Source organism: Dreissena polymorpha, chromosome 9 (assembly GCF_020536995.1).
Source record: "Dreissena polymorpha isolate Duluth1 chromosome 9, UMN_Dpol_1.0, whole genome shotgun sequence".
NCBI classification, from domain to species: Eukaryota; Metazoa; Mollusca; class Bivalvia; order Myida; family Dreissenidae; genus Dreissena; species Dreissena polymorpha.
Window position 1 is genome coordinate 9,815,096 of NC_068363.1, and position 23,822 is coordinate 9,838,917.

The 23,822-nt window shown below is 38.7% G+C and overlaps 1 protein-coding gene across 1 annotated transcript in view; it reads right to left on the minus strand.

Annotated features, from left to right (window-relative positions):
* Positions 1-23,822, minus strand: part of LOC127846560 (transcription initiation factor TFIID subunit 4-like) — a 62,284-nt gene that overhangs the window by 33,544 nt on the left and 4,918 nt on the right. The window contains exons 2-3 of the mRNA XM_052377946.1: positions 5,307-5,477; positions 510-738 (exon numbers count right to left, since the gene is read on the minus strand). Of these exons, the coding sequence (XP_052233906.1) occupies positions 510-738; positions 5,307-5,477 (400 nt within the window). The remainder of the gene's footprint in view (positions 1-509; positions 739-5,306; positions 5,478-23,822) is intronic.

A 23,822-nucleotide genomic window follows, 5' to 3' on the forward strand; every position in this document is an offset into this window, starting at 1 on the left:
AACATTGTCCTTTATAAAGGGCTACTTTTAAGGAAGCATTATGTTCAAAACAAATCTTTAAGTCATGCAGCTTAAATCCTAAAATGTACCTACCTGAAGATTTAACATTTCATAGCTGTGAAAAATGCACCAAAAATGCCAAAATATTCCATTGTTTTTCCCCAAAACAAGAAACCATCAAACAAAGATTTTCTTGTCACAATATTGCACTATATATTCAGATAAAAGGAAACGTCTTGAGCGCACAGTAGTTGGGGGGACAAGAATTTTTTTATAGAAAATTTCAAAGGGCCATAACTCTGTGAAAAATCATCCGACAAAAACCCGCTGATAATGTGCACATCGCCTATTGGTAGTGAAGCTTCCCATAAAGTTTCATTGATTTCCGGTCATTAGTAAATGAGAAATACATTTTGGGGGAGCATAAAAATTAAAAAGATGAGGGGGGATGGGACATGGGAATGGTCCGTAACCAAACTAAGTGAAAACAAAAGCGCTGGTTCAACTACCATTGGCGGCAGCAGCAGCCTGACTCCCTGCAGTTGGTGTGGAGGTACGCATGACTGTTTGCATGCCGCCCTGTGGCGCGGCAACCCGGACTGGCTGCTGTGTGCGTACTGCATTCACTGGGGACGGCATGGCCTGCCGCACCGCAGTAGGGGTGGGAGATGGAGCCCCATGTTGGATGTGCACTATCTGACCCGTGGGAAGTCTTTGAGCGGTGTTTGCAGTAGGGTGCTGCGGGAATGGAATGAAATCTTTGTCTATTGCCGATGATAATATTATTGCTAATAATATTAATTTGTCTTGAATTTGATACAACTATTGTGATATTAAAATAATCATAGCATGTGTGAAGCAGGGGTTGAAGTTCTTTAGAGATCTGAAGGAGCAATAAAGCTTGCTTCTGATCAACACTTATACTATGAAACCAATTGATCATGGGTCCAATTAACCATACAATTAAATATTCAACAAACTTTTACATCATATAATTCATATCAGACGTTATCAAGAACGCCAAAAGGCTAACCTCGTTCAGAAACTAAACTGTTATGTGTAGAATTTGTTATGTTTTAGAATTTTATCAAAGCTTTTTTATTCTTTTAGACACAGTTTTTATATGGTCTTAGTCTAAAATATTAACGTTATTAGAATAAACTTAAACAAGGGCTGTTTGTAAAACATGCATGCCCCCCATATGGGCTGTCCGTTGTACTGGCAGCCATTGTGTGAATACGACTTTTGTCACTGTGACCTTGACCTTTGACCTAGTGACCTGAAAATCAATAGGGGTCATCTGCAAGTCACAATCAATGTACCTATGAAGTGTCATGATCCTAGGCAAAAGCGTTCTTGAGTTATCATCCGAAAATCATTTTACTATTTTGGGTCACCGTGACCTTGACCTTTGACCTTGTGACCTCAAAATCAATAGGGGTCATCTGCGAGTCATGATCAATCTACCTGTGAAGTTTCATGATCCTAGGCATATGCGTTCTTGAGTTATCATCCGAAAATCATTTTACTATTTCGGGTCACCGTGACCTTGACCTTTGACCTAGTGACCTGAAAATCAATAGGGGTCATCTGCGAGTCATGATCAATCTACCTATAAAGTTTCATGATCCTAGGCATATGCGTTCTTGAATTATCATCCGAAAATCATTTTACTATTTCGGGTCACCGTGACCTTGACCTATGACCTAGTGACCTCAAAATCAATAGGGGTCATCTGCGAGTCATGATCAATCTACCCATGAAGTTTCATGATCCTAGGCCTATGCGTTCTTGAGTTATCATCCAGAAACCATTTTACTATTTCGGGTCACAGTGACCTTGACCTTTGACCTAGTGACCTGAAAATCAATAGGGGTCATCTGCGAGTCATGATCAATCTACCCATGAAGTTTCATGATCCTAGGCGTATGCGTTCTTGAGTTATCATCCGGAAACCATTTTACTATTTCGGGTCACCGTGACCTTGACCTTTGACCGAGTGACCTCAAAATCAATAGGGGTCATCTGCAAGTCATGATCAATGTACCTATGAAGTTTCATGATCCTAGGCCCAAGCGTTCTTGAGTTATCGTCTGACAACCACCTGGTGGACGGACGGACGGACGGACGGACCGACCTACCGACCGACCTACCGACAGACATGAGCAAAGCAATATACCCCCTCTTCTTCGAAGGGGGGCATAAAAATATATAATAGGAACAATTTGATATGAAGTACACAGAATAGGCATTATTTTAAAACCTCAAATATGAGTAATTTTATGATGCATGTTTAATAACAACTGATTACAGATGCTGTCCTTGTGTATCTTTGTGGCCAATAAACAGATCCATTCCCAAAGCAAAACAAGAGGGCCAATATGGCCCTAGTTCGCTCACCTGAGAGGAGTAGGTTCATTCAATCTTTACCAAACGTCAAACTTTACCTAGATATTGTCCAGACAAACATCCTGGTCAAGTTTCATCATTATTGAACCAAAACTCTGGCGTATGGAGTGTTTTTGTTTTTGAAAGATTTGACCTGGTGGCCTATATTTTGAGTTAACCCCCCTTACCAACAGGGTTCGCCAAAACTGTCGGTCCGCCGGTCCTGACGGGCAAATTTTTCTCAGGACCGACAAGTGATTTAAGATAATCGGTCCGACTGACCGACACAATCTGATGAAAAATGGTTTCCAAAAGATCACTCAAAGTGTATAATGTGCTATTGGATTAATAGAAGGTAAATGCGTTTTGTTCAACTTCTGTCAAAATCCTTTTTTGTTACCTTCATTTTGATGTTTTGATGTTTAATGTTGGATTAGAATTGACTATCACATGCGAATTCAAAATCAACGGTCTTTGTTTAAAAAGCAATCGGGTGCGTCCGCCATTTTGTTTGTTCCATTTAATTTCTCCACAACAAAAACCACATGAAAACTTGTTTCAACAGGCATTTGTGAGCATTTCTGTTAAATAGTTTCATTATTATATTGTTCTGGGAAGGATATATTGTAACTGACATACCAACCATTTCTGAAAACAAACGAAGTTTTTCGACCCAATGTACTATATTTTGGATAATATAAAATTCTGACATATGTTAATTTGTTGTTGAAAGATTGTAGCATTATGTTTTGTGTTATTTCAGACAACAAGAATTGATGGTGGTAATTATCATGGGCCTTTCTATCAAGTAAAAGGTGTGAAAGACATTAATTTAATTAAACCTGGAAATCAACCACCTCAGCTAAGAGAAAATATTTAACAATAGGTGTTGTTTTAGAACTTTGGAAATTGGCTAATAAACAGAAATTGAAGTCATCCAAAGTAGTGTGAATGGGTGTGTACAATTAAGTCAAACTTGATTGGATGTCACCCTAACTTTTCAAAAACACGGATTTGTAGAGCTGTGGAGGCTAAAAACAGTTTGACATTCCTTTGGTTTATATGTGGTTTATTATTAATATAATAATTGTTTCATTATATCGACTTTGGACATGTTTTTTGTATTTTAATTTGATCAAAACCAATTAACACCTAAAAGGTACTCTCTTTCGTTATGTTTAGCAGTTATAGTTTAGTCGGACAGTGGGACTGACAGAAACTGATTCGGACTGACAAAAATTTCAAGTCTGTCAGTCCAAATGACAGACAGATTTTTCAAGTTTTGGCGAATCCTGCTTACCAAACATCAAATTTTGCTTACAAAAATAAATATTATAACCAAGATTCATAAAATCTGTAACAAAATTGTGACCTCTAGTGTTTTCAAAGATTTTGTATAATATAATGAAAATTTGGACAATTTAAGGGCAATAATTATGGCATTAATTATGTGATTTTGCTCATTATCAAACTTGACTGAGATCTTTCAGCAACTTTCATAAAGAATGCTTGAGAAATGTGAATACTAGAGTGTTTACAAACTAAATGTCGACAGGCAGACGGCGGACAAAGACGAATCCTAAAACCTCACCTGATCAATCAAGTGACCTAAAAAGTGTTTCACCAATCTGAGCCATTTCCAACTTGTCCAAAAAATCTATAAAACCAATGTATTGACTAAGTTTCACGATGATTAGGCAAAAAATGTGACTTCTTAAGTGTTTGATCACAAGGTTTGTCTCTAGTCACATAAGGAAATCTGCCCCCCCCCCCTGGCAGCCATGTTTTTTTACCCATCGGGAACATTTGCAAACTCATCTGAGATATATATATAAACAATCTTTTCATGATGATTGGGCAAAAAATGTGACTTTTAGAATGTTCACAAGCTTTTTTTACTACATAAATATAAGAAAACTGCCCCCCCCCCCTCCCGGGCAGCCTTGTTATTCAACTGACCGGAAACATTTTCGAACTCAACTCTCATATCAAGGAAACAAATGTTCTGACCAAATTTCATAAAAATTGGGCCAAAAATGTGACTTCTAGAGTGTTCACATGTTTTCACTATATACATATAGAGAAAAATGCCCCGCCCACTGGCGGCCATGTTTTTAGACCGATTTGGACCATTTTCGAACTCGTCTGAGATATCAATAAAACCAATGTTTTGACCAACTTTCATGATGATAAGGCAACAATTTTGACTTCTAGAGTGTTTACAAGGTTTCTATATAGCCAAATAAGGAAAACTGCCCAGCCCACTGGCGGCCATGTTTATCAATGGACCGGAACCACTTTTGAACTCAACCAACATATCATTAAGACAAACATTTTGACAAAGTAACATGAAGATTGGGCATGAAATGTGACTTCTACAGTGTTTACCAGTTTGTTTGTTTTTTTGACCTAGTGACCTAGTTTTTGACCCGGCACGACCCAATTTCGAACTCGACGGAGATTTCATTGGGACAAAGCTTCTGACCAAGTTTCATGAAGATCGGACAATAAATGTGGCCTCTTGAGTGTTTACGAACAAATGTGAATGGACAGACGGACGGACAAAGACAGGTCACAAAAGCTCACCTGAGCAACCAGGTGAGCTAAAAATCCCAATTTGTTACACAAAATATTTTTACGATTATTATATCTCAATTTTAATTCAATTACATCTAACAAAAGTGTGTATCTATGATTAATATGATCTTTTCTTATAGTTTAAATTATATTTGATTTATATATTAAATTGAAGAGTTATATTAAATCAGTTTTTCCCCAAATCCTTGGACTCTTAGCACACACACAAATTCCAATCCTGAAATTGCATTTGCCTAAAATTGCCATGAATATGCCTGAAATTAAGACCTTAAAATAAATTATTTTTAAATGTGGAAATGTTATTTAAACACTGTTCGTACCCGGACATACTGGACCTTGTGAGGGGTGTTACTGGTTGATATGGCCACTGACGAGACATTGTGCTGGCCGGCTATTGCACCTTGCTGAACTAATACAATCTGTCCATGCTCATTCTTCATCAACACTGCTCCCGGACCCGGAACTAGACCAGGTGGTAAGGTGATAGTATTCTGAAAATGCATAAACATCAACATGCAGAGGAATAGTAAAACTGATTTATTGTTCATAATTGATACATTGTTCAAATCACAGGCATTGATTTAACTGTATTTAGTACAATTCTTGTGAAATTAAAATTTTACAGGGCATTAGTAGAACCAAGTCATGCAATAATGGGTCTTATTACCAGTGCTCCAGCTAGGCCTAAATTGAAGGATGCCCCACCCTGCCCTCCCAGACCTCCGCCCTGCCCTTCCTAGGGCCACCCCCCCCCCCCAATAATTAATTTATGACTGATGTGATTTGATTGTGACATTATTTTATATACCAGTTGTTTAGTATGATCAATAACAAGTACATACAATAAATTTCAAATTTTAAATGGTGTTATTTAAAAAATAACTAACAAATATACCGCAGCATCTTAACAAAATTGTACAAACTGACAAGGCTGTAAAGATTAAATGATTTTAAACTAGAAATGGCGCGGCAGAGGCCGACGCGTATCCCCACGCCGAATGTTTGACCTAGGTGTGCCCCAGGGTTGGTAATGCGGCCATGCATAGCTGAGATTGACCGTATTGTCATAAGAGAAGTTCATCATCAATAAGAAGTGAATTGGTGTAGAAATGAAGAAGTTATAGTAAAAGGCAATTTTGGGTGGGTGTGGTCTATGTGGGCGGGGCCCCAGGGTTGGTAATGGGGCCATGCATAGTTGAGATTGACCGTATTGTCATAAGAGAGGTTCAGTATCAATTTGAAGTGAATCGGTGTAGAAATGAAGAAATTATAGTAAAAGGCAATTTTGGGTGGGTGTGGTCTATGTGGGCGGGGCGCCCCAGGATTGGTAATGGGGCCATGCATAGTTGAGATTGACTGTATTGTCATAAGAGAAGTTCAATATCAATTTGAAGTGAATCGGTTTAGAAATGAAGAAATTATAGTAAAGGCAATTTTGGGTGGGTGTGGTCTATGTGGGCGGGGCCCCAGGGTTGGTAATGGGGCCATGCATAGTTGAGATTGACCCTAATGTCATAAGAGAAGTTCAGTATCAATTTGAAGTGAATCCGTGTAGAAATGAAAAAATTATAGTAAATGGAATTTTTTGGTGGGTGTGGCCTATGTGTGCGGGCGCCCCAGGGTTGGGATTGGGGCCATGCATAGTTGAGATTGACCCTAATGTCATAACAAAAGTTCAGTATCAATTTGAAGTGAATCCGTGTAGAAATGAAAAAATTATAGTAAATGGAAATTTTTGGTGGGTGTGGCCTATGTGGGCGGGGTGCCCCAGGATTGGGAATGGGGCCATGCATGGTTGAGATTGACCGTATTGTCATAAGAGAGGTCCAGTATCAATTTGAAGTGAATCGGTGTAGAAATAAAGAAGTAAATGTAAAATAACCTAAAAAAATGAGTGATAATTTCTGACGCGGCCCCACCCCAACCGCTATAACTTTTGACCCAGGGGTCAGATCAAAATTCCAAATAGTGCAGGGTCGCACATATGCTCATAGCTACCATGTGTGTAAGTTTCAAGGTTCTAGTGCTTTTAGTGTAGGAGGAGATAGTGGCCAGGACGGACGGACAGACGGACGGACAGACGGACGGACGGACGGACGGCGGAGATAACCACAATATCCCCACCTTTTTTTCAAAAAGCGTGGGGATAACTAAAGTAATAACAGCCTCAGTTCATAACTCCAGTAAATATGGAAACTGGAAACCAGGAGTCAAATGTTTCAAGGCAGATGCATCTCATTTTATTCACATTTAATAAATGAAAGACTGTCTTATATTTCAAAAATTGGCATGTACTAGGACTGAGAACCATTTTGGGGACGATGAATATTTATGTTTGCAAGCAGCAAGCATGATAATAATACAATTTTTACGATTTGCTAGCGTAAAAAAATCCATGTACTCCTGTAGATTGCAATTTTCTTGCATCAACGGCAGGATTTTTTTTCTCAAATCCAAATCAATCGCTTAATGATCTGACATCAATGATCCTTCTTCTTATACTAGTTATAGCTTCTTTAACTAGTCACAGCTGTTCCAAATTTGCATTTTACAGCCAAGAATTACATTCAATATAAAATAACATCAAACCAGGGCTCAACATTTACTTTAATAATTCTCTCCTAGCCCCTCAAAAGTCACAGTTGTATCTAATGTTATAACAATTAAAATTTGATCCAGCAAGAAAAATGCATTTATGAACTATAAAACACAAAGTATTTACTATTTTTTATGGCAAATTCTGGTCAATAAGGATGACAACTGTGATTTTAAGCATTTCATAAACACAATACATTTACATTTTTTCGGAAGTTAATATGGTAAAGTGAACTTAGTGATGTTTCTGTACAAAATCTAATCAAGACAAGGGTATTTCTTTTGAACATGTTTAAATCACCAGGCCTTTTCTGCTCCATTTTGGGAAAATACCCATTTTGGGGGAAAAAAACCCGCAAAACTTGCTCAATTGGGAAAAATAATCGCATGTCAATAGTGTTTCTTATATTTGAAAGAAGCCGTTAACTGGTAAATAACGACTATTTTGATAACATATTATCAAAATTTTACCAAATATTATGAACATGTGTGAGAAGTGCAGGTTTTTTTTTATCTGATTTTGGGTAAAGGGCCTGGCCTTTTTTGAGGTGAAACGCAGGATTTTGTGGAAAATAAGGAAAGTCTTAAATAGGGCTGTCACGATACGCCGCGAGCGTACCGCGGTATATCGTGGTACGGCAACACTGTATCGCGGTACGTACCGCGATATTTTACAATATATGTATCTGTGAAGAAAACAGCAGAATTACAAGTTTTACAAACTTTATTAAACTCAATAATCAGAAAACACTGATATCATAGTATGACTAGAAACTGTAAAAGAAACTGTAATAAACTTGATAGAAGTAGTCATTGTTATTGTTCGCGTCTTTTTCTAAAATGTCCGCCATGTTGTTTACAATAGCTGTGACTACGATCTGTGTAAATCGAACGCTTCAAGGGCATGTTCGAAATGCGGAGTCAGCGGGCCCAGTATTGAAAATCCGTAGCGTTCTGACTCTTCCTCGACTTTCAGAATCTTAAGATAACATGATTAGGAAGTGCCATGCTTTGAACGATCGATATACTAAAGAAAGAAAATAAGAAATAAAATAAACATCTTTTGGAAAATTATGAACTTATTTGCAAAGGAAATCTGTCCCTAATTCCAAAAAAGTTACGGACCCATACATCGCCGTATTTTAAACGTGAAAGTTAAACATCTACAAGTGGAAGCGCTTGCTTGACCTGGATATTAACGGATTATTTATTTAGCCCTTTTGAACCGCTTCTACATTTTCCAAAACGATATCTATATCAAAATAATTATGTAATGTAGTTATATCTGTGCTAATATAATAATATTAAAAAAACCGGTGCGGCAACGCCGTACCGCGGTGCGATTTTTTTCACGACATGCACCGCGATATACCGGTATACCGGTGAATCGTGACAGCCCTAGTCTTAAACAATCAATTTAACATATTTTACTGTTTTTAAAACAAATTCAAGGCAACAAATAATTTAATTATGCAATATTTTTCTATTTTCTACACTGGATCAGGAACTTAAAAGGCCTGATCACATGTAAGGCGATGAACTCAGCATGTTAAGGGCACTGTCCTTAATTAATTTATCATAACTACCAAACAACAGGTGTATTAAAATTTAGGTTGAATGTTTTTACCCGATCAAATTCAGGGCCAGTAAAAAGCCCCTTTCCCAATTCAGGGTTTTTTTTTACTAAGAAAGTGACGCCGATATTCGGGGTCTTCCCCTACCAGAATTTTTCCCCTAAATATACAATTTCCCCTCCAAAATATAATTTTTCACAAAAATATAATATTTTACCCTCAAAGAAATGTGTGTTTTTTACTTTTGGGAAGTCAACACTTATCCAATTTGTACCATGTACAACGATCTCGCTCTCTCTCTCCCGACGAACACTCAAATCTGGGAATACCAGTGATTCTAAATATAGCTCTTAAATTACGTCATGGAAACCGGGCAACTAATCGTATTAATCATGTGACTATTTTACTGGATTCCAGTCTTGCGCGAGAAGGGTGTTTCGTCAATTAATTACCGGAAACCAGTCGAATTTTAATCCGGGTTATGTGAAAGCCATGATATAAACATTAAAACAGAAAAAAGTCTCACAATTGGCGTTCATACACGAACAAAATAAAACGTTCGGACTCGGAAAATATTAATTGCCTCGACGCATTTTTTAAGAATGAATCATCAAAAACCGTTGAAACCCAGCAGGATTCGGAGGTACATGTAATCAACATCAAACATTGTGAAAGTGAAAATACACAATCGGAAGCTGCCGCACCTTTCCCTTCCAATACTGTAGCAGATCTAAATCATCTACCCATTCATCATGAAATTGAAATCACAATATTGACATCGTCCCCCGGCCCCAGTTGAAAACATTTCCCATTATTAGATCTACCCCCGCAACTTTATTTAGGACTTTGACTTTAATATCATAATTGTTCATGTGTTTAAGAACAAAAAGGTCAGATACATGCCTCTTTTTCTAAAAAAAACCCCTGAAGTCTGTAGGTGAGTTATAGAGTGTAAATGAAAAGTTTTTATTTTTTTCCCAAAATATGTCTCTTTCGCGCTCTATTTTCCCCTTTTCCCAGCGTCCAGCGTCTTCCCCTTTTTCTAAAAAAAACAACCTGCAATTGAAGAGATGTGTTTGTCAGAAACACAATTCCCCCTTCTGCGCCGCTTTGAAGCCATATATTTGACCTTTGACCTTGAAGGACCTTGACCTTGAACTTTCACCACTCAATATATGCAGCTCCATGAGATACACATGCATGCCAAATATCAAGTTACTATCTTCTATATTGCAAAAGTTATGACCAATGTTAAAGTTTTCCGATGGACAGACAGACTGACTGACGGATAGACAGACAGACGGACGGTCTGACGGACAATACAAAAACTGTATGCCACCCTTAGAGGGCAGGGTTTTTTTTAACCCTATTTTATAGCCGAAATTCCGCTATGTTCCCAATCCCAAAAAGTATACATTTTTCCCAAAATGTGGCAAAAAATTCCCAATTTCCAAAAAAAAAAAAATTTTTTTTTTTAAAGAAGTGTCTAATGCGTATTTTATCTTAATTTTAATTCAATTACATTTAAAAAAGTATTAGATGATTTTGTTCTTTTAATTTGAATGATTATAAAGAGTTATATCAAATTTAGTATTTCCCTAATCAGTGGACTTTTCGTTTAGAATAAAAAGACAAATGAATTTATTTTCCCAATTTCATGAAAATGCCGATAAAATTCCCAATTCCAAAGCCATGGGCTATCTTCCCAAAAAGTAGAAAAAAAAACTGGGGGGCATAAAAAGGCCCAAAACAGTGAGAGAAAAAACACAGAGTCACAAATGAAAGTAAATGAAGTTTCATGATCCTAGGCCTAATTATTCTTGAGTTATCATCCGGAAACCGTTTTATTATTTCGAGTCACTGTGACCTTGACCTTTGACCTAGTGACCTGAAAATTGATACGGGTCATCTGCCAGTAATGATCAATGTACCTATTAAGTTTCATGATCCTAGGCGTAAGCATTCTTGAGTTATCATCCGGAAACTATTTTACTGTTTCTAGTCACTGTGACCTTGACCTTTGACCTAGTGACCTGAAAATCAAAAGGGGTCATCTGCCAGTCATGATCAATGTTCCTATGAAGTTTCATGATCCTAGGCGTAAGCATTCTTGAGTTATCATCCAGAAACCATTTTACTGTTTCGAGTCACTGTGACCTTTACCTTTGACCTAGTCACCTGAAAATCAATTGGGGTCATCTGCCAGTCATGATCAATGTTGCTTTGAAGTTTCATGATCCTAGGTGTAAGCATTCTTGAGTTCTCATCCGGAAATCATTTTACTGTTTTGAGTCACTGTGACCTTGACCTTTGACCTAATGACCTGAAAATCAATAGGGGTCATCTGCCAGTCATGATCAATGTACCTATGAAGTTTCATGATCCTAGGCATAAGCATTCTTGAGTTATCATCCGGAAACCATTTTACTATTTCAAGACACTATAACCTTGACCTTTGACCTGAAAATCAATAGGGGTCATCTGCCAGTCATGATTAATGTACAGGCCTTGAAGAATCCACTTGACCGCTCGCATTATATGCAAGTGAAGTTGACGGTCCGGCGAGTAAAGTTTGTTAAATACTCAACCGATCGGGCGAGTGCTGTTTTTCAAGTTGAGGAATATAAATTCAGTTCCAGAACTCCTGCCACATCGATACAAATTGCAAACAATTTTTCGAACGAACGAAAAATAGATTTGTACACAAAGAAACTGCACTTTCGTTTTGACAATGAAAAATGACGTCACGGGAACAGTAAAAATAATTCTCGTAATCTGCTTCTCTTTTTTCGTAGGTGCCAGTGCTCTTAGCTAATCGATTAAAAGTGAAACAAGGGCTGTTTGTAAAACATGCATGCCCCCCCATATGGGCTTTTCATTGTAGTGACAGCCATTGTGTGAATATGTAATTATCACTGTGACCTTGACCTTTGACCTAGTGACCTGAAAATCAATAGCAGGCTTTTTCCGCCCTATGCCACGGGTCCGAAATTCGGCCCCATTCCCAATGCAAATCCGGTTGTTTTATTCCCAATTGAAAAAAAATTTCCCAATTCAAAAAAAAAAAAAAAAAAAAAAATTTTTTTTTTGTTTTTTTTTTTTCTTTACCCTTTAAATATATAAGTTGACCTGATCTGGTGTAGAAAATAGAAAGTATTGCATAAATAAATTATCTGTTGCCTTGAATTTGTTTTAAGAACTGTAAAATATGTTAATGATTATTTAAGACTTTCCTTTTTTTCCTCAAAATCCGGCGCTTCCTGCGATTTTTTTCACCTCAAAAAGGCCAAGACTTTTCCCCAAATTCAGATTAAAAAACCTGCACTTATCACACATGTTCATAATATTTTGTAAAATTTTAATAATAAGTTATCAAAATAGTCGTTATTTACCAGTTAACGGCTTCTTTGAAATATAAGAAACACTGTTTTAAATAATTTACATGCGATAATTTTTCCCAATTGAGCCAATTTTGCGATTATTTTTTTTCCGAAAAATGGGGTTTTTCACGACGCGAAATTCCCAAAATTCCAGTGTGGCGTTTTCCCAAAATGGAGCGGAAAAAGCCTGAATAGGGGTCATCTGCCAGTCATGATCAATGTACCTATGAAGTTTCATGATCCTAGCCATAAGCGTTCTTGAGTTATCATCCGGAAACCATTTTACTATTTCGGGTCACCGTGACCTTGACCTTTGACCTAGTGACCTGAAAATTGATACGGGTCATCTGCCAGTAATGATCAATCTACCTATCAAGTTTCATGATCCCAGGAATAAGCGTTCTTCAGTTATCATCCGGCCAACATTTTACTATTTCTGGTCACCGTGAACTTGACCTTTGACCTAGTGACCTCAAAATCAAAAGGGGTCATCTGCGAGTCATGATCAATGTACCTATGAAGTTTCATGATCCTAGAATAAGCGTTCTTGAGTTATCATCCAGAAACCATTTTACTATTTCGGGTCACCATGACCTTGACCTTTGACCTAGTGACCTCAAAATCAATAGGGGTCATCTGCGAGTCATGATCAATGTACCTATGAAGTTTCATGATCGTAGCCATTAGCGTTCTTGAGTTATCATCCGGAAACCATTTTACTATTTCAGGTCACACTGACCTTGACCTTTGATATAGTGACCTGAAAATCAATAGGGGTCAACTGCGAGTCATGATCAATCTACCTATCAAGTTTCATGATCCTAGGCAGAAGCGTTCTTGAGTAATCATCCAGAAACCATTTTACTATTTCGGGTCACCGTGACCTTGATCTTTGACCTAGTGACCTGAAAATCAATAGATGTCATCTGCAAGTCATGATCAATGTACCTATAAAGTTTCATGATCCTAGGCATAAGCGTATTTGAGTTATCATCCGGAAACCATTTTACTATTTCAGGTCACCGTGACCTTGACCTTTGACCTAGTGACCTGAAAATCAATAGGGGTCATCTGCCAGCCATTATCAATCTACCTTTTGAAGTTTCATGATCCTAGGCATAAACGTTCTTGAGTCATCATCCGGAAACCATTTTACTATTTCGGGTCACTGTGACCTTGACCTTTGACCTAGTGAACGTAAAATCAATAGGGGTCATCTGCAAGTCATGATCAATCTACATATCAAGTTTCATGATCCTAGGCCTAAGTGTTCTTGAGTTATCATCCGGAATCATTTTACTATTTCGGGTCACTGTGACCTTGACCTTTGACCTAGTGACCTGAAAATAAATAGGGGTCATCTGCGAGTCATGATCAATCTACCTATCAAGTTTCATGTTCCTAGGCCTAAGTGTTCTTGAGCAGAGATTTTTTTGTGTTTTTTTGTTACAGCCTGTGCCATTTGGATTGGGAAAATTAGCGCGATAAACCATGAAATTGGGAAAAATAGCGCGATAAACCATGAAATTGGGAAACATTATAAATATGATTATAAGAACAGAATCAAAATTATTAAAGTATGTTTGACAGCATTTTTATATTATAAAGTGCTAATTTAATGTGTTCTTACAATGAAGACAATGTTAAGTCAAGATCCTTCCACATGCATATTGAACTTGCAACAAGGGCTGTTTGTAAAACATGCATGCCCCCCATATGGGCTCTCCGTTGTAGTGAGAGCCATTGTGTGAATATGTTTTTTGTCACTGTGACCTTGACCTTTGACCTAGTGACCTGAAAATCAATAGGGGTCATCTGCCAGTCATGATCAATGTACAAATGAAGTTTCATGATCCTAGCCATAAGCATTCTTGAGTTATCATCCGGACACTATTTTACTATTTCGGGTCAACGTGACCTTGACCTTTGACCTAGTGACCTGAAAATCAATAGAGGTCATCTGTGAGTCATGATCAATCTACCTATCAAGTTTCATGATCCTAGGAATAAGCGTTCTTCAGTTATCATCCGGAAACAATTTTACTATTTCGGGTCATCGTGACCTTGACCTTTGACCTAGTGACCTGAAAATCAATAGGGGTCATCTGCGAGTCATGATCAATCTACCTATCAAGTTTCATGATCCTAGGCCTAAGCGTTCTTGAGTTATCATCCGGAAACCATTTTACTATTTCGGGTCACTGTGACCTTGACCTTTGACCTAGTGACCTCAAAATCAATAGGGGTCATCTGCGAGTCCTGATCAATCTACCTATCAAGTTTCATGATCCTAGGCCTAAGCGTTCTTGAGTTATCATCCGGAAACCATTTTACTATTTCGGGTCACTGTGACCTTGACCTTTGACCTAGTGACCTGAAAATCAATAGGGGTCATCTGTGAGTTATGATCAATCTACCTATTAAATTTCATGATCCTAGGCCTAAGCGTTCTTGAGTTATCATCCGGAAACCATTTTACTATTTCGGGTCATCGTGACCTTGACCTTTGACCTAGGGACCTCAAAATCAATAGGGGTCTTCTGCGAGTCATGATCAATATACCTATGAAGTTTCATGATCCTAGGCCCAAGCGTTCTTGAGTTATCGTCTGACAACCACCTGGTGGACGGACCGACAGACTGACCGACAGACCGACATGAGCAAAGCAATATACCCCCTCTTCTTCGAAGGGGGGCATAAATAATCTATATAGATTCTTAAATATACCATTTAATCATAACCTCTTTAACAGTAAGAATTTAATTCAGTATTTTTTTTATTAAATATCATATGGTGAAAACATTAACAAATATTTAAAAAAAACGCTTTAGTGGTCTTGCTATGTCAATGATGTATTAAATGGAGTTAAAATAATTTACTTCATTTTTTTAACCTTTCAACATCTTGCACTTGACAACCTCCGTTCAATGCTTTTTCAGTAAACTGTAAAGCGTGACAAACATAATAAAGCAGAATATGCATATGAATCTGATTTAACACAAATCCACTAACATATAAATCATATCATGTTTGTCGCTTTCCATTTTTGAACGATACTAATCTTAAATGCATTAACTTTGTGAGTACCGGTAGACTAACTCCAATTTCCCAACACTGATTTCCGTGACGCACATTCACTGTGAAGATTTCTGATAAATATTTGTTGTTTTTATCTCAAACGTTGTATTTTGTGTTAATTGACACACGCATTAAATTATTCCGTAAAAACCATATGATATCCTTTGTTAATTTGAATGTTATTTATCATTTTCGCCGACAGACCGACCGACATCTGCAAAGCAGTATACCCCCTCTTCTTCGAAGGGGGGCATAAAAAACAGTAAAATATATTGGTCATTCCGTGAAGAATAAAATTTCATTTTAATGTACATACAGTACAGCCAAAGCGGCACAAACAAAATCCGCGGCTACGCCACGGCCAGATTATTAGTCCGCGGCGGCCGAATCGTGTGTTCACGCGGCGTATCGCCGTGGCACTCGGCATCGATCCGCGCAACGACGCCGAGTCTGTATTAACCTCGCGTACTTTCGCGGAGTAAATCCGCCGCATACGTACGCGGCGGATCGAGTGAAAAGATATCCACCTACATGTACATACATGGATGTGAAGCGTAGAATTAATTACGCGCAACTGTTTATGTTTCGTTCGATTATCATTATTAAATTTGTAATCCGAAACACACTTCCGAATTTTAATGCTAACGCGTCCTTTGGCAAATTCTAACGTCAAATAAACAGTGCTAAAATATCCTTTAATTCATAAAAAGCGCGCGAAAATTATGCAGACATGTAGAACGTCGTTTGGAAAGTTTGGGTGTATTTTGTGTTGTATAAATACATGAACATCACGTCAGGCGTAAATCGAGTGTTCAGTGGGGAAAAAAACGCCCCGATTAGACGTTATTTCATCATCTCTATAAATAGTAACAAATGCCAAAATGTATTTGATACTTAAGGAAATATCGAGAATGTTTGTGTATCGTAAATATTTACCAGCATTTGCTTTAAAACTGGAATATACGGGATTATCGGGTAATAAGTAGCGATATTAACTGTATAATATGAACAAAATAAAACGTGTTTATATACGCATATTCAAACAATAGTTATAATAAGCTGATAATTAACAAAACAACAAATACGTCGTCACTGTCTTGATTATTGATGTGGCTTCAAACTGCTAATTTTCTCAGCTAAAATATAATAGCAGAATCAACATGCAATTAATTTATAAATCCACCATATGCTGGAGCATTGACCACTTGTATGTGCGAAAACATAATTACGTGACCTTGTTTATGTGTGAAATACATACACTACGTGCGGGAAACAAACTTAATTGGCCAGACACATTAACTATGCTTACATGTATATGATAATACAATCCGCGCACAATAAATTTATTATGATTTTAATTATTATTATAATTGTTCTTTCAAAATATGTTAACTACATGTAACTAATAATTTTAAAAAGATTTTTTATTTCATGATGCGCATCGACTCGGCATCATGCCGCGGATCGCGGCATGCCTCGGTGGACAGATGCGAAGTTTCGCGGCGAAATGCGACTTGCCGCCACATACTGACGCGGCTTCAACGACTGACGCGGCATCGACTCGTTTTGCCTTGCCGCCGCGGATCGCGAAATACGTTTGTTCCGCGTTGGCTGTACTGTATCAATTAAAAAAATAAAACATAACTGGTTAATTATAATACTTATTATATTTAATTAAAAATAAACAGAAAAATAATTATTAACAAAGGCTGTTTGTAAAACATGCATGCCCCCCATATGGGCTGTCAGTTGTAATGGCAGACATTGTGTGAATACGTTTTTTGTCACTGTGACCTTGACCTGGGGGATGGGGGGTAGGGGGGGTTGGGGTGAGAGGGGGATTCAATGTGGGGTGTGGTAATTTATTAGATGATGTTCAGTTTTAAAAAAAATGGGAGTGGGGGTAGGGGGGTGAGAGGGCAGGGTTTTTTTTCCACTTTTTGGGAAGATAGCCCATGGCTTTGGAATTGGGAATTTTATCGGCATTTTCATGAAATTGGGAAAATAAATTCTTTTGCCTTTTTTTCCACATGAAAAGTCCACTGATTAGGGAAATACTAAATTTGATATAACTCTTTATAATCATTCAAATTAAAAGAACAAAATCATATAATACTTTGTTAGATGTAATTGAATTGAAATTGAGATAAAATACGTATAAGACTTCTCTCTAAAAAAAAAAAATTTTTTTTTTTTTGGGGGGGGGGAATTTTTTGCCACATTTTGGGAAAAAAGTATACTTTTTGGGATTGGGAACATAGCCGAATTTCGGCTATAGATCGGGCCAAAAAAACCCTGGAGGAGGGTATAAAGTGGGGTGTGGTAATTAATTAGATGTTTAAAAAATAAAAAAAAAATTGGGGGGGGTAGGGTTGTAGGGGGGAGTGAGAGAGGGGTTAAATGTGGGGTGTGGTTATTTATTAGATGTTTAAAAAAAAAAAGGGGGGGGGGGGTGGGGGGTAGTGGGGGTGGGGGTGAGAGGGGGTATAATGTGGGGTGTGGTAATTTATTAGATGATGTTTAAAAAAAATTGGGGGGGTGAGGTTGGGGGGGGAAGGGATTCTGGTAGGGGCGTGGGGTATTGTTTGAGTGGAATCCATCGTGGTATTCAGGTAAGTGTTGTTTTGTCAAAGTAATAATAAAATGTGATCATAAAAAATAACAAATGATCTCACACATGAACAAATATCCTCTATTTATTAAACATGAAATTTAAACTTATTGCATTTGTTTCCCCTGTATATAAGAAAGATATAATAGTGTATTACCTCCCCTGTCCTGCTTATATGTATATTAATCAACAAAATTAAACATTAACACAATATTTAATATACAAAATATACAAAAAATCTCATATTCTGATAATATTTTTACTGATCCACTTTATTTTACTCAAATGATGATGTTTCATTGGACTGATAATTAAAGATTTAGGATTACAGACCAGTTGCTTCAGTTATATTGTTCAGAGTTCGCCCTGTTGGCTGCGTATGCATTCTTGAGTTATCATCCAAAAACCATTTTACTATTTCGGGTCACCGTGACCTTGACCTTTGACCTAGTGACCTCAAAATCAATAGGGGTCATCTGCGAGTCATGATCAATGTACCTATGAAGTTTCATGATCCTAGGCCCAAGCATTCTTGAGTTATCATCTGGAAACCACCTGGTGGACAGACCGACCGACAGACAGACCGTAATAGACCGACATATGCAAAGCAATATACCCCCTCGTCTTCGAAGGGGGGCATAATAAACAGAATAATTCGTGACCAGAAGCCTTAGCCAAAATTTACCATATTGTAACCATTTGTCAATCAAGCGTGTCTTTCAGTAAAAGTTCGTCTAAAATATTAAAACTCAGCATGGAAAAGGGTTCTATTTTAAAATATCTGCAAGGTGGTGGAGACAGGGAGCAGAAAGAAAGGTCATCAAAACGAAAAGTGGAAAGCATTGAGAAAAGGAAACAGGTGCAGAAAACGTAAGGAAAGCAAATAAAATCCATCAGATAATGTAGTTAATTTGTTTGCAGTTAAGTGTCACTATGTTACGTAGGTTAAAAGGTTCTGGTTGATCAAAACTATAAATATAGATATATATTTTTTTAAATGCAGGACCAGTAGATTAAAGTGAAGGGCGAGTGGATTGTCAGACCTACTCGCCCTGCATGGCGAGTGGCTCTGGAAAAATTCTTCAAGGCCTGATGTACCTATGAAGTTTCATGAAACATCTAATTTCATGATAGGCCTAAGCGTTCTTGAGTTATCATCTGGAAACCATCTGGTGGACCGACCGCCAGACCGACCGACGGACCGACATGAGCAAAACAAAATACCCCCTCTTCTTTGAAGGGGGGCCAGGGCCCTCAATCCATTTTAAGGGAAGCCGGTCGCTACCCTCATGAGGGTGAATTTTCGCGTCGTTTCCCTTTTTGGGGGGATTTTTTTACTTACTCTCTCATTATTACATTTGTACATGTTTGCACTATATTCATTTCTTTTTCCATAATTAAGTATGTTTGACAAAATTTAATTGAAATAGATTTGAGATATAATAATCATGAGACACATCTAAGGCCAGAGTTTTTTGATCTTCTGTTTAACTGGAGCGCCGTATCAATTTTCCAAAAAGTGAAATAAAAATAAAATGGAACAAAATAATTGTATTTTTATTTTTTCCTCCAAATCCAACAAAAAGTGTTCTTCTTAAAAAGTTATTAGTGTATTTTAGCCTTGGCTGTTTTACAAAACAATGCTGTTTTTACAAAACAAATAACTTTGAAAAAATTTCAATTAATTTTCAAGTAAATCCATAAACAAACAATACCTGTAAAGCAACCTCCCATTTAAATTCCAGCAAACACAATTTATTTCCTCACATCCGATAAAAATTAATACAAATAATCCAATAAAGTTAAATCTCTGATAGTTTTCACACATTGCATCCTCTATGGAGCTAATGTATTAATGCTGTATCTGACAGTACTGCATGCTGCCGGTAACGTAGTATTGATCAATGCCTTTTGGCCATTTGCCACCTGCTGAGGTGTTACAAGTTTACAGTTTTAACTCCTAGAAATCGGCCCCAATATCAAAGACCTCTGATGTCTACCAGGGCCCTCAATCTATCAAATCTGCCGCCGAAATTCGGCGGCAGTCCCCCACCTGAAAAGTATACTTTTTCCCCTTTTGAGGGGATAAATTCCCCCTAAAAAATAAAAAAATTAATTTTTTTATAGAAAGATGTGGCTCATGATTATAATATCTCAATTCTATTTCAATTTAATCATTTCAAACATACTAAATTATGAAAAATGCAATGAATATAGTGCAAACATGTACAAATCTAATAATGAGAGAGAACAAAAATCCCCCATTAAGGGAAACGCCGCAAAAATTCCCCCTCCTAAGGGCTGCGGACAACTCCGCCATGGACGGTCCTAAGCCCGGCTGAGAAAGGAGGAAGGTTGCGCGTGGGGCTAGCTCTCCCACTATGGAAAAACACACACTGCTACAGAAACCAACACTACTGAAAACTAGAGGATTTAACAGTATCGACCCCGGAGAGAGCGTATGAAGCAGACTCATCTGCAGACTTTACTCTCACCGAAGAACGCCTTACGGATTGGAAATTGGAATGTGAGAACACTCTATGAAACGGGAAAAGCGGCACAAGCAGCAAGAGAAATGGACAGGCATGGGCTGGAGATACTTGGCGTGTGCGAAACAAGATAAACATCTTCAGGAAAGATCACCTTGGCATCCGGGCATACATTGCTGTACTCTGAATTGACAGAAGAGGAAGGTCACCATCATGGAGTGGGGCTAATGCTTAGAAAGGAGGCGAACAAGTGTCTAATAGAATGGGAGCCAATCAACGAGAGATTGATGACAGCTCGCTTTAAGTCGAAATTCCAGAATGTCACACTGATACAGTGCTACGCTCCTACAAACCAAGCAGAACAAACCACCAAAGACAAGTTCTATGAACCGCTTCAAGGAGTACTTGACAGAGCACCAAGAAGAGACATAGTCATTGTCAGCTGAGACATGAATGCAAAAGTCGGCACAGACAACACAGGAAAAGAGATGGTGATGGGAAGAGAAGGCTTGGGCACTATGAATGAGAATGGTGAACTATACACGGACTTCTGCGCCAACAATGATCTTGTCATTGGGGGTACCATTTTCTCACACAGAGATATCCACAAGAAGACCAGGAGATCACCAGACATGGCAACAGAGAACCAAATTGACCACATTGCCATATCAAGAAGATGGAGAAGAACCCTTGCTGATGTAAGAGCTTTCAGAGGTGCAGACATAGGCTCCGACCACGACCTGGTGATAGCCAAACTCAGAGTAAAGATTGCCAGAGTGAAGAAATCGGGTCTGCAAAGACAGCCATTTTTCAATACCTCTAAACTAAAAGAAGGGCCAGTGCGTCAAGACTTCGCGATCGCCCTATCTAATAGGTTCCAAGCCCTCACCAATCTCAAAGAAGCCACTGTGGACGACAAATGGGACACTGTCAAGGAAGTCTTCAAGAGCACATGCAAGGAAGTACTGGGGTGCAGGAAGAAGACACACAAGAGCTGGCTTTCTGAAGGAACCATCAGCTTGATAGAACAGAAGGAAGATATTAGACACAGGCTACTACAAGCCAAGACCAGGGCAAGAACACAGACCCTGCAAGAGGAATACAGAGAGAAAGGGAAGGAAGTCAAGAAGAGTGCAAGAAGAGATAAAAGCAAGCAGGTAGACCAGATGGCTGAACAAGCACAAGAAGCAGCAGAAAAAGGGGACATGAGGACGGTATACAACATTTCAAGGAATGGAGATACACTGACTAGTCCAAAAGAACAACTGGAGAGATGGAGCGAACACTTCAAAATACTCCTAAATGGCACACCAGTTAAAAGTCCACCAGTAATTAAGGCAAAGAAAGACCTTAATATATACATGGGGCCCATCAGTAGAGAAGAGCTCATCACGGCAGTACAGAAACTGAAGAACAACAAAGCACCTGGCCTAGACAGCATTCCACCTGAAGCCCTGAAAGTAGATCCAGAGACAACAGTAGACATCCTGCATGGTCTCATCGCTACTAAAATGGGAACAAGAACAGGTACCAGCAGAATGGCGTAGAGGACTTATTGTTAAGCTGCCAAAGAAGGGGGGTCTGGGAGACTGCCAAAATTGGCGAGGAATCCAGCTACTGTCTCTGCCAAGCAAAGTGCTTACAAGAGTAATCCTGGAAAGGATTAAAGCAGCAGTCAACAAAGTGATGAGGGACGAGCAAGCAGGTTTTCGAGTCGGGCGATCGTGTATTGACCAAAAAGCTACACTGCGAGTCATCGTTGAGCAATAACTGGAATGGCAGACACCTTTATACATGACCTTCATAGATTTCAAAAAGGCGTTCTATATGGTAGATTGAGCTACAATGTGGAAGATATTGAAGTTCTATGGCCTTCCAGACAAAATCATTAACATACTCCGCAGCCTTTACGAAAACACCACCTGCAATGTTATCCACAATGGCGAACTGTCCCCATCCTTTAAAGTGACAACCGGCGTACGACAGGGCTGTTTGATTTCCCCTCTGATCTTCTCGCTTGTGGTCGACTGGATAATGACCACCACAACTAGTCAACCACGTAGGTTAAAGTGGACCATTACCAAAAGGCTAGAAGACTTGGACTTCGCAGATGACATAAGCCTGCTGTCCCATACTCATCAACACATGCAGGAGAAGATTCAAAACCTAGTCGACACAGCTAGAGATACAGGGCTATTCATCAACTCCAGCAAGACAAAGACAATGCGCATCAATGCTTCTCGCACTGTGCCCATTCTGCTGGAAGACCAGCCGCTGGAGGAAGTGGACAGCTTTGTATACTTGGAAAGTGTCGTCTCCAAGTCAGGAGGTGCTGATGAGGATGTCAAAGTCCGAATTGGTAAGGCCCAGTGTGCCTTCAACATGCTTAGGAACACCTGGAGAAACAGGCACCTAAGGCTTACCACAAAGCTGACCCTCTTCAACTCGAACAAGAAGTCTGTCCTGCTGTACGGATCGGAGACCTGGAAACACACCAAAGCGCTAGATCACAAACTACAGGTGTTCATCAACAGATGCCTCCACAACATCCTTTGAATCAGATGGGAATCAGATGGCCAGACAGAATTTCCAACCAAGATCTCTGGAAGAGGACGAGACAGAAACCAATCAGCACCACCATTAAAGACAGGAATTGGAAATGGATTGGCCATACCCTCCGAAGAGACCAACCAAACATCACCAGACATGTTCTAGACTGGAATCCACAAGGCCAGAGAAAGAGAGGAAGACCAGCAACCACCTGGAGGAGAACTCTTGAGACAGAGCTAAAGCCTCTCCACCTATCATGGGGTGAAACAAAGCGCATGGCTCAGGACCGTACCCAATCGTGGACAGTAGTCAAGGCCCTATGCCAAGAAGTGGGCGAAGAGGACTAAGTAAGTAAGGGCTGCAGACCCCTTCCCCCAAAGTAGTGTGAGGGCGCTGTCTACCAACATAATTGACAGCTTGCTTTTTGAGGGATTGGTTTAATTGACGTCATTTGGTAACACTGTTGTGATTGTAAAAGACTTGTGTATGTAAATGTTTTTTTGTCGTTTCTACTGGAATTTAGAAGACAAAATTAATATTAAATATTTATGTATAATAC